Genomic DNA, 14,673 nt, shown 5'->3' on the forward strand with positions numbered 1-14,673 from the left:
AAAATTATTTTAAAAAAGAGTTTTGGATAATAAGATGCACATAATGAATCTATATATAAATAATATAATTATAAATAGAACACATTTCTTTAATCAAAATATTAAATATAGAATTTGAATAAAAGCTATTTGCCTTATAATATTCATTCTTCCTCTAAAAGAAGGCAAAACATACTAATAATAGTTAACTTTTATTTATGCTTACTATGTGCCATACAACACTCTATCTAGCCTTTTCCTATTATTTGATCCCAACAACAATCCTACAAGGTGGGTAGTATTACTATCCTCATTATACAGATGAGAAGACTAAGGCCCAGAGAGGACAAGTAATTTGTCTAAGATCTCATAAATAGAAAAGATAGTTAAAGTCCAGAATATCCAAAGTAATTGCATACAATATTACACTTTTGTTTATTTCAAAAGGTGTATGTTTAAATTGATTCACAGAAAAAGTTGTAGAGATCTGCTATACAACAATGTGAATATAGTTAACAACATTGTACTGTACATTTTAAAATTTGGTAAGAGGATAGATTATATGTTATGTGTTTTTTACCACGATTAAAAAAAAGTTGACTCACAAAGTAAAACTGAGTCCATTATCATCTTTATGATGTGGGAATATTCAGATCCTTAAGACTGCAACTAGCTAAAAATATGTGCTTATTTTAGAACATAATAGTTATCCAACAACAAAACTTAGGAAGAAAAATGCTAAAAGGTCATAGCCTATTAGAAGCAGATAAATATTCTTTCTGTGAATAATATAATTCACAAAATTTAAATACTTGCCCTAGTTTGGAAAATGTAAAATACCATACTTTGAGAAACAGACTGGCAGTTCCCCCCGAAAATATAAATACACATCTACACAAAGACTTATAAGTGAATGTTAATAGCAATTTTATTTGTAAAAGCCAAAAAGAGGAAACAACCCAAAACAGAATAGATAAAAAATTGTGATATATCCATACAATGTAATACTACTCAGCAATAAAAAGGAACAAACTACTGATACACACAAAAACATGAACTGAATCTCTAGACTACAATGCTGAGTTAAAGAAGCCTGACATAAAAGAGTATATACTGTTTGATTCCATTTGTAGACTATTCTAGAAAATGTAAACTATAGTGACAAAGTAAATCAGTGGTTATCTGGGGATAGGAATGAAGGGAAGGATGGATTACAAAAGGACGCAAGGACATTTTGGGGAATGATGGAAATGTTAGGTATCTTGGTTGTAGTGGTGGTTTCACAGGTGTTTACATCTATCAAAACTCATCAAATTATACACCTGAAGTACATATAGTTTACTGTACAGAAATTATACCACAATAAAATTGTTTTAAAAATTTAAATCTAGGAAAAAAATACATGCTCTACACCAGGTATTAAGATGTATTTTAGGGAATTCCCTGGTGGTCCAGTGGTTAGGACTCGGCGCTTTCACTGCCGGGGCCTGGGTTCAATCTCTGGTCGGGGAACTAAGATTCCGCAAGCCGCATGGTGCGGCCAAAAACCAAAAAGATGTATTTTAAAGTTACAGTAATCAATCAAAACTGTATCTGTACTAGAATAAAGAGAGAAATCAACAAAATAGAAACAGACCCAAGCATGTATAAGCATTTTGTCTATTATAAATGTGGCGTTCCAAATCACCAGATTATTCAAGTTGAAAAAAAGTAGTTACAACATATACAACAGAAGACTAATATGTTTATTATTTTGCAAATCAATATAAAAAGATACTTGAAATGACAAATAGGTTAAGGATTCTTAAAATAAGAAATACAAATGACCAATTAATATTAGTAAAACGTCCAACTTTCCTGTAACGACCTAAGTGCAATTTTAAGAAAGGTACTTTATTTCTAGTTTATTAAGTTGGCAAATATTTTTAAAATTATAATATTCTGGGACTTCCTTGGTGGTGCAGTGGTTAAGAATCCGCCTGCCAATGCAGGGGACACGGGTTCTAGCCCTGGTCTGGGAAGATCCCACATGCTGCGGAGCAACTAAGGCCCATGCGCCACAACTACTGAGCCTGTGCTCTAGAGCCCGAGAGCCACAACTACTGAGCCCATGCACCACAACTACTGAAGCCCACGCGCCTAGAGCCCGTGCTCCGCAACAAGAGAAGCCACTGCAATGAGAAGCCCACGCACAACAATGAAGAGTAGCCCCACTTGCCACAACTAGAGAAAAGCCTGCACACAGCAACGAAGACCCAATGCTGCCAAAAATAAATAAATAAAATTTAAAAATAAAAAAATTATAATATTCAATGTTAGATTGAGAATGGAGATTTATATCCAGTGCTACTTGAGTATAAATTAATGAAACCTTTCTGGAGAAAAAAATAGCAAAATATATCAAAAGTCCTAAAAAGTGTAAACCCTTCGGTCCACTAGTCACACTTCTAGGAATTTATCCCAAGCAAACAATACAAGTTCATAAAGACATATAAAAGATGTTCACTGTAGCAACTTTACCAATAGTGAGAGAAAAAACCTGAAAACAAATGTCCAAATTGCAAGATAAGTTAAATAAACTATAGTACAGTCATACAATGAAACACTATGTAAGCCCTAAAATTATGATGTAGCTCCATATTTACTGACATGGTAGTATGCTTAAAATATACTAAGTGAAAATAAACAGGTTACATAGCAGTGTGTAAAGTATGATACCTTTTAAAAAGCATAAACTTCTATGCACGTAGTTGGTTGGCAAAAGCCCAGAAGTATATAAACCAAAATGTTAATAGTAATTGTTCCTGGATTGTGGGGTTGGGAAAATCTTAACTTCTCCTCACTGTTTATCAAGTATTCCTATTTTTCTTATGATCATTATGTATTCCTTGTATGATCAAAACTATGACATGAAAAAAGAAAGAAATTGAAGTGAAAATGTAGTAAACAAGTCTTATCCTTTAATAAACTCTAGTTCTTTCCAAGTACCAAAGAAACAACCTTCTTCCTTTGATAATAGTCTTTAGATGTTACATGTCATATGTTTAGTTTTATCTAAATAACAGCAACAACAGTTAACATTAACAACATTTGTTGACAGCTTATTCAAGGCTCTGTGCTGAGAATATTTCTACCATTACCTCATTTAATCCTCCAGCTCCAGAAAATAAATATTGTTAGTGTTGTTTTATAGCCCAGTAAACTGAGGCACGGAGATTGACTTGCTCAAGTTTACAAAGCTAATTAGTGACAGAGCTGGGTTTTAAACAAAGTTCATGTGAATCCAGAGCCCCTTCTTATAAACACCACACTATACTTGCTTTGAAATTTAGGTAACCACTTTTTTTAAGGGCTGTACGTTGGAAACAAGATACCTTAGTTGACCCTGGGAAAGGAAATTGGCTGGAAAGAGAAAATAGAAGCAAGTAACTCTCTCACATTTTGAATTTTGTACTAAGTATGCTGGTATATTTATTATGTAGTTCAAAATAAAATTTAAATTTTAAACTAACTTAAAAGTGCTATATAATGTTTTTGCTTCCTCCGATTCAACCTGAATTTTGGTACTGGTGTATCCTCAAACAACATTAAAACTGCAGCTGCGAACGCCTTGTGCATACCTTAGAATACCACTGTACAAGGAACAAATCCCTTGGGTAGATTGCTAGGCAGACTGCCTGTTAAGAGGTGTTGATAAACATGGTAAGTCCTTAAAATTTTCCAGTTTATCCCTAATTATCAATAAAATTGGGATAAACAAAAAATAATAGACAGGATTATCCCAGGGGCCTTTCATTTCTAACAGTCTGTGACTTTTAATTTCTCTGAACTTAAGACATAAAGGCAGAGGAATATAGTAACTTTTAACAGATAACATTACTTCATGAATCCTTTTGGAATTTCATTAAAGTAATATCCTAAAACTGTATTATAATTTATGCAAATTTCCCAGAATAAGTCCTTAATCTCTTAACATACATGAACAATATCTGCCAACAATACATTTAGCTTTGGGTATTTTTTTCTTGCATTTTTGGGGTGTTGAACTTGAGGAAGGACCACCCCAGCAAAAATGGGATTCTTGGAAAAGATATTCTGCAAGTGAGGTGTCAAATTGCCTGAAAAGAGAAAAAATATATACATAAGAAAACAGGGAAATTATTCTACAATCAAAATAATAAATTGTTATGTAGTCTGCATTAAATTACTAAAAAGGGAGAATAACAGTTAAGTTCTTTTAATTTTTTAAAGTTGAACAAGGAACTATCTGAATACAGCTTAAAAAAATGTGAGTTTCCCCAGTAATCTATTGATAGTACATAGGCAGTAGAAAGTATAAAACCACATGTGCATATTCTTTTCCCAAAATACAAGACATATTATATAATGCCATCAGAAAAGGCACATTCAAACTTTTACATATTTCTATAAGGGTATATAAATGGTTTAACTAGCAAGTGTTCATCAGCAAAGCCTTACGCAAAACAGCTAAAATACTAAAATTATATAGAAATAGGAATCCTGCAAAGAAGAAACAAGGCTATAGAGTAGTAGTAGAATGGAAAGAACTATAAATAGGAGTGGAGAGAGCTAAGTTCTAGCACTAGTTCTGCTATAACTAATTCTGTGACCTTGGGCAAATCTTCCTTTTCTGTGCCTTGGTTTCCTCATTTGTAAAATAACAAAACTGATCCCACCATCTCTAGAGGTCCTTCTAACATTAATCTCATAACCAGAACGTTAAAGATGACAGAAAAAAGTATGTTTTAAGGCTCTGAACTGTATCTTTAATCAATATTTACCCAGATTCACAGTTTTTATAGTTGTTCACAGTACCTGTCTCATGATCCTGTAATTACATGTTTATGTATAGCTTCCTCACCACAAAAAAGGCTCCTCAAGCTCCTCATTCAGAGGTATATATATATAAAATCCTTGAAACTCCATGAGCAATGCTAACCATGAAAATGTTTTGGTAGTCAAAGCAGATCAGCTCTCTGCTTATCTACTGTGGTTTAAAAAAAAGTTTTCTCAGTAAATAATTGGTTTTCTATTTCCAAGCACTTTTATTTATTTATTATAAATGTATTTATTTATTTATTTATTTTGGCTGTGTTGGGTCTTCATTGCTGTACGTGGGCTTTCTCTAGTTGTGGCGAGTGGGGCTACTCTTTGTTGCGGTGAATGGGCTTCTCATTGCGGTGGCTTCTCTTGTTGTGGAGCACGGGCCCTAGGTGTGTGGGCTTCAGTAGTTGTGGCGCCGGGGCTCAGTAGTTGTGGCTCGTGGGCTGTAGAGCGCAGGCTCAGTAGTTGTGGTGCACGGGCTTAGTTGCTCCATGGCATGTGGGATCGTCCCAGATAAGGGCTCGAACCCGTGTCCCCTGCATTGGCAGGCGGATTCTTAACCACTGTGCCAACAGGGAAGTCCTCCAAGCACTTTTAAAAAGCATTAAAATCAACTCTATTACTTAAAAGTCCTCTTTGAAAGAAGCAAATATTTGTAGAAGCCAAAATTTTAAAACAACTTTCAGACAAACTGAAGTAGGTTCCTATTTTACTATTTTTCTTAGTATCAACCATCAAAACATGGCATAGCTATTTGCATCCCAGCAAAGAAAAATATTATTTGCAAAAACAGAGGAGAGGGACTTCCCTGGTGGTGCAGTGGTTAAGAATCCGCCTGCCAATGCAGGGGACATGGGTTCAATCCCTGGTCTGGGAAGATCCCACACACCACAGAGCAACTAAGCCAGTGCACCACAACTACTGAGCCTGTGCTCTAGAGCCCGTGTGCCACAACTACTGAAGCCCATGCGTCTAGAGCCCATGCTCCACAACAAGAGAAGCCACCGCAATGAGAAGCTCGAGCACCGCCATGAAGAGCAGCCCCCACTCGCCACAACTAGAGAAAGCCTGCGTGCAGCAACAAAGACCCAACGCAGCCAAAAATAAATAAATAAATAAATTTATATTAAGAAAAAAAAAAAACAGAGGAGAATTTTCTACCTTTTTTATCAGCCCAAAGCATCCATCTACTCCCATCTATCAAAAAAATATGCTTCCCTGTTCTTATAAAGAAAACACTAAATTTGAAAATCAAGCAGAATTGATCTGGAAACACTTATTTGAGGCATTTAACAGTATATTTCAGTAATACCTACCTACTTTTAAAACAATTTTATGAAGTAAATCCAAATCAGAGCTGCTAGGAAGATAGGGATTTCCAGTGGCCATCTCAATAATCATACAGCCCAAAGCCCAGATATCCACAGGTCTGAAACAGACAAGAATAAATCACTTTTCATGGAAAAATATATAAAACATCTTTTCTGAAAAAACTTTTTTTTTTTTTTTTTTTGGCTGCACTGTGGGGCTTGCGGGATCTTAATTCCCCAGCCAGGGATCGAACCCATGCCCCCTGCAGTGGAAGTGCAGAGTCTTAACCACTGGATCACCAGGGAATTCCCTAAAAAAGAACTTTTAAAATAAAGTTAAGGCTAAAGAAAACAGAATGGTTAAGTGGTATCATTTATCAATTTTCACTACAATATCATATAGCAACTTTAGGATATATATTAAATATTATAATGTTTTATTAGTAACTTAAATAGTTTATATTTAAATTGCATGAGAAGCCATGTAGCAGTCCAAAATAATTAATTATAATTCTAAAACTGTTTGAAATACTTATATAAGGACATTATGATAAATGGTTTATGACATAGAATAGCTGAATAGTAAAATCATCTTGTACTTAGAAAGTAAAAATTAAAAATCTTAAATATTTTACCACTTACTTTCATTTATTTATCTTAATGAATTGTGAGTCATCCATAATTCAAGCTTTTTTTCCCACATAATCAGTTTTTTAAATAGATAAAAAGATGCCCAAACTCACATTCAGAATAAATTATAAATAAACACTATAATGAGATCTATTTTTCACTGATCCAACTGACAAAAATTATAAAATTTGATAACTGCTATGTTGGTGAGGCTATGGAAAATGAATACTCACATGTACTGCTCTGAGAGTATAAATTTAAACAACTTCTTTGGAGGAAAATTGGCAAAAGCTACTAAAATTTTAAATGTACATACTTTTGACTAAACACCTTTATTCTTAAGAACTTATCCAAAGATCTACTCACACATGTGCACAAAGATAAATTATAAGAGAATTTCACTGCAGCACTGTTTGTAGTAGAAAGATTGGGAACAACCTAGACATCCATCAATACGGGAATAGCTATGTAAGTTTTTGTACAACCACACAAGGAAATATTACTCAGTTGTTAAAAAGAATAAGGTAGGTCTATCTGCATGCGTTAATATAAAGTGATCTCTGAGATAAACTCTCAAGTGAAAAAAGCAAGATTCATTAAAGAAATCAGAGGAGATCTAAATATAATAAATGGAGAGACATTCTATGTTCATGGATAGGAAAACTCAATATTGTCAAGATGTCAGTTCTTCCCAACTTGATCTATAGATTCAACGCAATCCCAATCAAAATCCAATTTGGAGGGGACTTCCTTGGTGGCGCAGTGGTTAAGAATCCACCTGCCAATGCAGAGGACACAGGTTCGAGCCCTGGTCCGGGAAGATCCCACATGCCGTGGAGCAACTAAGCCCGTGCACCACAACTACTGAGCCTGTGCTCTACAGCACACAAGCCACAACTACTGAAGCCTGCGTGCCTGGAGCCCGTGCTCCACAACAAGAGAAGCCACCGCAATGAGAAGCCCACGCACCGCAACAAAGAGTAGCCCCCGCTCGCCGCAACTAGAGAAAGCCTGCGCGCAGCAATGAAGACCCAACGCAGCCAAAAATAAATAAATACATTTATTTTAAAAAATCCAATTTGAATATCAATAAATTGATTCTAAAGTTTATATGGAAAGGCAATAGAACCAGAAAAGCCAACATGATGTTGAACAAGAACAAAGTCAGAAGAAAGACACTATCTGACTTCAAAATGTACTATAAAGCTACAGTATGTGAGACAGTGTGATATTGGTGAAAAAATAGACAAAAAGATCAAGAGAACAGTATAGAGTGCCCAGAAAGAAACTCACAGAAATACGCTCAACTGATCTTTGACAAAGGAGCAAAGGCAATTCAGGAAAGAAAGTCCTTCTAATAAGTGATACTGGAACAACTAGAAATCCATATGCAAGAAGAAATGAACCTAGACATAGAACTTATGCTTTTCACAAAAATTAACTCAAAATGGATCATAGACCTAAATGTAATATGCAAAACTATAAACTTCTAGACAATAATATAGGAGAAAATCTAGATGACCCTGGGTTTGGTGATGAGTTTTTAGATACAATACTAAAAGCATAATCCACAAAAGAAAAAATGGCTAAGAAGTACATCATTAAAATTTAAAACTTTTGCTCTGTGAAAGACACTGTTAAGAAACTGAAAAGAGAAGCCACAGAGTTGGAGAAAATATTTTCAAAACCCATAACTGATAAATGAACTGCATCCAAAATATACAACTCAAATAAAACTCAATAATAAGAAAACAATCAGGGACTTCCCTGGTGGCACAGTGAGTAAGACTCCGCACTCCCAATGCAGGAGGCCCGGGTTCGATCCCTGGTCAGGGAACTAGATCCCACATGCATGTCGCAACTAAGAGTTTGCATGGCACAGCTAAGGAGCCCACGTGCTGCAATTAAGGAGCTGCTGAGCCACAACTAAGGAGCTGATGAGCTGCAACTAAGGAGCCCACTTGCCACAACTAAGACCCTGTGCAACCAAATAAAGAAAAAAGAAAACAATCAAATTAAAAATTGGGCAAAATATCTGAACAGACACCTCACCAAAGAAGATATACACATGGCAAATAAGCATATGAAAAGATGTTCACCATCATATGTCATCAGGGAACTGTAAATTAAAACAATAATTAGATAGATACCACCAAACACCTATTAGAATGGCTAAAATCTAAAACACTGACAATACCAAATGCTGGTAAGGATGTGGAGCAACAGAACTCTCATTCATTGCTGTTGGGAATGCAAAACGATACAGCCACTTTGGAAGGCAGTTTGACAGCTTCTAACAAAGCCAAACATAGTCTTACCATACAATCCAGCAAAAACTGCACTCCTTGGTATTTAGCCAAATGAGTTGAAAAACTTATGTCCACAAAAAACCTGCAGATGAATGCTCATAGCAGCTTTATCCATAAGTGCCAAAACTTGAAAGCAGGTAAGATATCTTTCATCAGGTGAATGGATAAACAAACTGTCAGACATACATATGATGGAATATTAAGTGATTACAAAGAAATGAGCTATCAAGCCATAAAAAATACGAAGGAACCTTAAATACACATTGCTAAGTGAAAGAAGCCGTCTGAAAAGGTTGCATAATGTATGACTCCAATTATACAACAGTCCGGAAAAGGCAAGTGTATAGAGAGATTTAAAAGATCAGTGGTTGCCAGGGGTTCAGGGAAAAGGAGGGACAGATAAAATAGTAGAGCACAGAGGATTTTTTGGGCTGTGAAACTATTCTGTATGATACCATAATGGTAGATACATGACATTATACATTTGTCAAGACCCACAGGAAACACAACACAAAGACTGAATATTAATATAAACTATAGACTTTAATTAATGATAATGTATAAATATTGGTTTATCAACTCTAACAAATGTACCAAACTAATGTTAGATGTTAATAATAGGGAAACTGTGCTGTGCGGGTGGGGGTAGAGGGGATATAGGGAAACCCTGTATTTTCTGTTCAATTTTTCTATAAACCTAAAACTGCTCTAAAAAAGTAAAGTATATTAATTTAAAAAATTAAAAGAGAGAAAAAAAGCAAGATTCTATACAATATATATAGTATGTTCCTATTTCTGTTTAAAAGGAAGGAGATGTGTGTCTGTCTGTGTGTCTGTGTGTCTGTGTGTATTGCTAGATAATGATTTTAAGGAACAAACGACTTAACTGTGGTGTATACAATTTGTTAAGTCCACATTACAACAAAAACTGGATAATAGGAACTTAAAAGCTTGCTTACTTCACAAGTTTTAAGAACTTACAGCAGAAACTAACACAACATTGTAAAGCAGTTATACTCCAATAAGAAAAAAAGAAAAGAAAAAAAAGAACTTAATAGAAATTTATAAGTTTTAGTGAGAAACAGTAAAATTAAGACCAACTTATTGCCTTCAAAGTTTTAAGTAAAGTATTTTTAGGCACTCTCCCTACAGTATGAAATTCCTACTCACCTCCTCCACTTCTAACAGAGGCACTAAAAACACTCCTACACAAATAAGTTCACTTTTTCCCAGCTTGTTCTGAACTTTCACAGTTCAGTTTGGTAAGGTAAGGCATTATCTGCAGAACTGTAAAGAATTATCTAAGCAGGTCTCTCAAAGAGCAATAGGAGACAAAATACATATAATTGATTGTCATTGCAGTGCTAATCTTAATGGGCTCCCCCATTATCTGAAGTATGAATAAGTCCTAGGATAACATGCAGGACTAAGAGGAGGATTAAAAAGAATCACATGGGGGAAGAACTTGGAGATCTGCTGACCTACTCTCCAGTGAAACTGCTGAAAATTATGAAAAAAAACCCCACAATAATTAAAACCTCTAGAAATAGTCCTAAGGGCAAACAGTGGGGGAAGGACTTGGAGATCTGCTGACCTACTCTCCAGTGAAACTGGTGAAAATTATGAAAAAACCCCCACAATAATTAAAACCTCTAGAAATAGTCCTAAGGGCAAACAGCAAATGAAGAAATACCTATTCAAGAAAATCTATGAAGGGACTTCCCTGATGGCACAGTGGTTAAGACTCCAAGCTCCCAATGCAGGGGGCCCAGGTTCAATTCCAGGTCAGGGAACTAGATCCCACATGCATGCTGCAACTAAGAGTTCACATGCCCAACTAAGGAGCTGGCGAGCCACAACTAAGGAACCCAAGTGCCGCAACTAAAACCTGGCGCAACCTAATTAATTAATTAATTAATTAAATATTAAAAAAAGAGAAAATCTATGAAAATTTGTTTATAAAGATGAGTCTGTGGTATTTGAATCAAGACCACTCTCTCCCTCCTCCACTCTAGCTCAGTAAGGCAAAGACACTACCCTACACAGTTCCAGCCAAGAACTTCAGGCTTCCTTTTTCCCTAGCTCCCAGTCAGAGGGCTTTATTCCCAAGAGGAAAACTTCAGTATTTCTCATATTTTCCCCAGTTACCTGTTCCTGAGGCTAAGTTCTGGGTGAGTGTGGAGAAAAACTTCAAAACAGCAAGAGAAAAATAATTCATCACTTACAGAGGAATCTCCTTAAGATTAACAGTTGACTTCCCAATAAAAACAATCTAGGCCAGGGACTTCCCTGGTGGTCCACTGGGTAAGACTCCACACTCCCAGTGCAGGGGGCCGGGGTTTGATCCCTGGCAGGGAACTAGACCCTGCATGCATGCTGCAACTAAGAGTTTATATGATGTAACCAAGGGTCCACATGCCGCAACTAAGGAGATCCCTCATGCTGCAACTAAGACCCAGCACAGCCAAAATAGATAAATAAAAATAAATAATAAATAAATATTAAAAAAAAAAAAAACAATTTAGGCCAGAAGGCAGTGGTACAACATATTCAAACTGCTCGAAGAAAAAATTATTAACTAAAAATCCTATATCCAGCAAAGTTATCTTTTAAAAATGAAGGTGAAATAAAGACTTCCCCAGATAAACAAAAACTAAGAGAATTTGTTACCAGCATGCCTGCATAACAGGAAATACTAAAGGAAGTTCTTCAGGCTAAAAACAAGTGACCCCAGACAGTAATTCAAGTCCACACAAAAAACAATGAGCCCAGGTAAAGGTACTTATGTTATTATAAAAGACTGTACATTACTTAACCATAAAAAAGAATGAAATTTTGCCATTTGCGACAACATGGATGGACCTAGACGGTATTATGCTAAGTGAAATAATTCAGACAGAGAAAGACAAATACTGTATGATATTGCTTATATGTGGAATTTAAAAAACAAGACAAATGAACAAACATAGCAAAACAGAAACAGAATTATATATATAGAGAACAAACATGTGGTTGCCAGAGGGGAAGTGGGTGGGGGAAGAGAGAACTAGGTGAGGGGGATTAAAAGGTACAAACTTCCAGTTACAAAATAAATGCGCCAAAGGGATGAAACGTACAGTATGGTGAACATAGTCAGTAACTATGTAATATTTTTGTATGATACATATCATAACTAAACTTATCATGGTGATTATTTGAAATGTATAGAAATATCAAATCACATAGGGTTATAGGTCAATTACATTCGGTTGGCCAAAAAGTTCGTTCGGGTTTTTCTGTAATATGTTATGGAAAAAACCCGAACGAACTTTTTGGCCAACCCAATACTTTAAAAACAAACAAACTCATAGAAAACAAGATTAGATTTGTGGTTTCAACAGAGGCAGGGGGATGTGGGGGGAGGGGAAAATGGATGAAGGTAGTCAAAAGGTATAAACTTCCAGATATAAGATAAATAAGTACAAGGGATAATGATAAATATAATTTACACTGCTGCATGTTACATATGAAAGTTGTAAGAGAGTAAATCTTAAGAATTCTCATCACACAGAAAAATTATTTTCTATTTCCTTAATTTTGTATCTATGTGAGATGATAGATGTTTACTAAACTTACTGTGATAATCATTTCATGATGTATATAAGTCAAATCATTATGCTGTATACCTTAAACTTATATAGTGCTGTACGTCGATTACATCTCAATAAAACCGGAAGAAAAAAAGACAGTATAAATTCCTATTTTTCTCTTTTATTCTCTTGATTTATTTTAAAAGCAATTGTATAAAATACTATGCATATAGTATATTGTTGGGCCTATAACATATAGAAATGTAATATATGTGTAACATTATTTGCCAATAACAGCAAAAAGGAGGTAAGAGAGAGCAAAACTGTTTTGGCTAGGGAAATTACTATAGATTATAAAGTAATAATTACAACAAGGTATTTTTGGGTTTGTAACGTTAATAAATTATTATACACAGCAAAAATACCACAAGAAGACAGAAAAGGGAATAAAGCTATATAGGAGTAAGTTTTCTATGTATATATCACTGGAATTAAGCTAATATAAATCTGAAGCTGATTATGATAATTTAAGGTGCACATAATAAACACTAGAGCCACCACTAAACAAATTCCCAAAAACTATAGTAAAAAAAATCATTAAAGAAATTGAATTGAGGGACTTCCCTGGCGGTCCAGTGGGTAAGACTCCACGCTTCCAATGCAGGGGGCACAGGTTCGAACCCTGGTCGGGGAACTAAGATTCCCACATGCCGCACAGCGTGGTCAAAAAAAAAAAAAGAAAAAAGAAATTGAACTGATACATTACAAGATATTCACTTAATGAAAAAGGAAAGCAGTAAAATAAGAACAGAGGAACAAAAAAGACATGAGACACAAATAAAGAAATAAAGCAGGTGTATGGACTTCCCTGGTGGCACAGTGGTTAAGAATCCACCTGCCAATGCAGGGGACACGGGTTCGAGCCCTCGTCTGGGAACATCCCACATGCCGTGGAGCAACAAAGCCTGTGCGCCACAACTACTGAGCCTGTGCTCTAGACCCGCAAGCCACAACTACTGAGCCCACATGCCACAACTACTAAAGCCCGCGTGCCTAGAGCCTGTGCTCCACAACAAGAGAAGCCACCGCAATGAGAAGTCCGCGGACCACAACGAAGAGTAGCCCCCGCTCACCACAACTAGAGAAAGCCCATGCACAGCAACGAAGACCCAACACAGCCAAAAATAAAATAAATAAATAAATAAATATATTATTTTTTTAAAAAAAGGATATATTAAAAAAAAAAGCAGGTGTAAATCTAACTATATCACTAATAACATTAAATGCAAATAGATTCAACAATCTACTTAAAAGGCAGAGATTGTCAGCCTGAATTTCAAAAAAAACATAATTCAACTATATGCTGTTTACAGGAGACACGTTTAATAAATTTTACACATTTATTCAAAGATACAAACATATTGAAAGTAAAAGGAATGAAAAAGCTACATCATGCAAACAACAACCACAAGAAAACTGGACAAAGTAGACTTCAAACAGAAAATGTTACTAGAGATAATGTTATAATGATAAAAGTGTCAATTCATCAGAAAGCTATAACAATTATAAACATGTTGAGAACAACTGGACAGAAGATCAACAAGGAAATAGAAGACTTGAATAACACTATAAACCAGTTAGACCTAATAGACATCTATCGAATACTTCATCCAATAACGGAATATACATTTTCTCAAGTCGCATGGAACATTCACCAAGATAGACTATATGGTAGGCCATAAACAAACGTCAATAAATTTAAAAAGACAGAAATGATACAAAGTATATTCTCCTATCACAATAGAATACAATTAGATATAAGTAGTAGGAAAATTTGGGAAATGACACATTACTAAATAACAAATGTATCAAAGAAGAAATCAAAAGGGAAAACAGAAAATACTTTGAGATGAATGAAAATGAAGAAACAAAACAAAATTTAGGGTATGTAGGTAAAGCAGTGCTTAGAGAGAAATTTACAACTATAAATGCCTATATTAAGAATTAAGGGGCTTCCCTGGTGGCGCAGTG

At 35.2% G+C, this 14,673-nt stretch overlaps 1 protein-coding gene across 1 annotated transcript in view; it reads right to left on the minus strand.

The window, feature by feature from the left end:
- The window catches only part of CDKL3 (cyclin dependent kinase like 3), a 44,876-nt gene that overhangs the window by 9,811 nt on the left and 20,392 nt on the right, over positions 1-14,673 (minus strand). Inside the window, exons 5-6 of the mRNA XM_061189604.1 lie at positions 6,141-6,253; positions 3,958-4,097 (exon numbers count right to left, since the gene is read on the minus strand). Coding sequence (XP_061045587.1) covers positions 3,958-4,097; positions 6,141-6,253 — 253 coding nt within the window. The remainder of the gene's footprint in view (positions 1-3,957; positions 4,098-6,140; positions 6,254-14,673) is intronic.

This window comes from Eubalaena glacialis, chromosome 4 (assembly GCF_028564815.1).
Source record: "Eubalaena glacialis isolate mEubGla1 chromosome 4, mEubGla1.1.hap2.+ XY, whole genome shotgun sequence".
NCBI lineage: Eukaryota > Metazoa > Chordata > Mammalia > Artiodactyla > Balaenidae > Eubalaena > Eubalaena glacialis.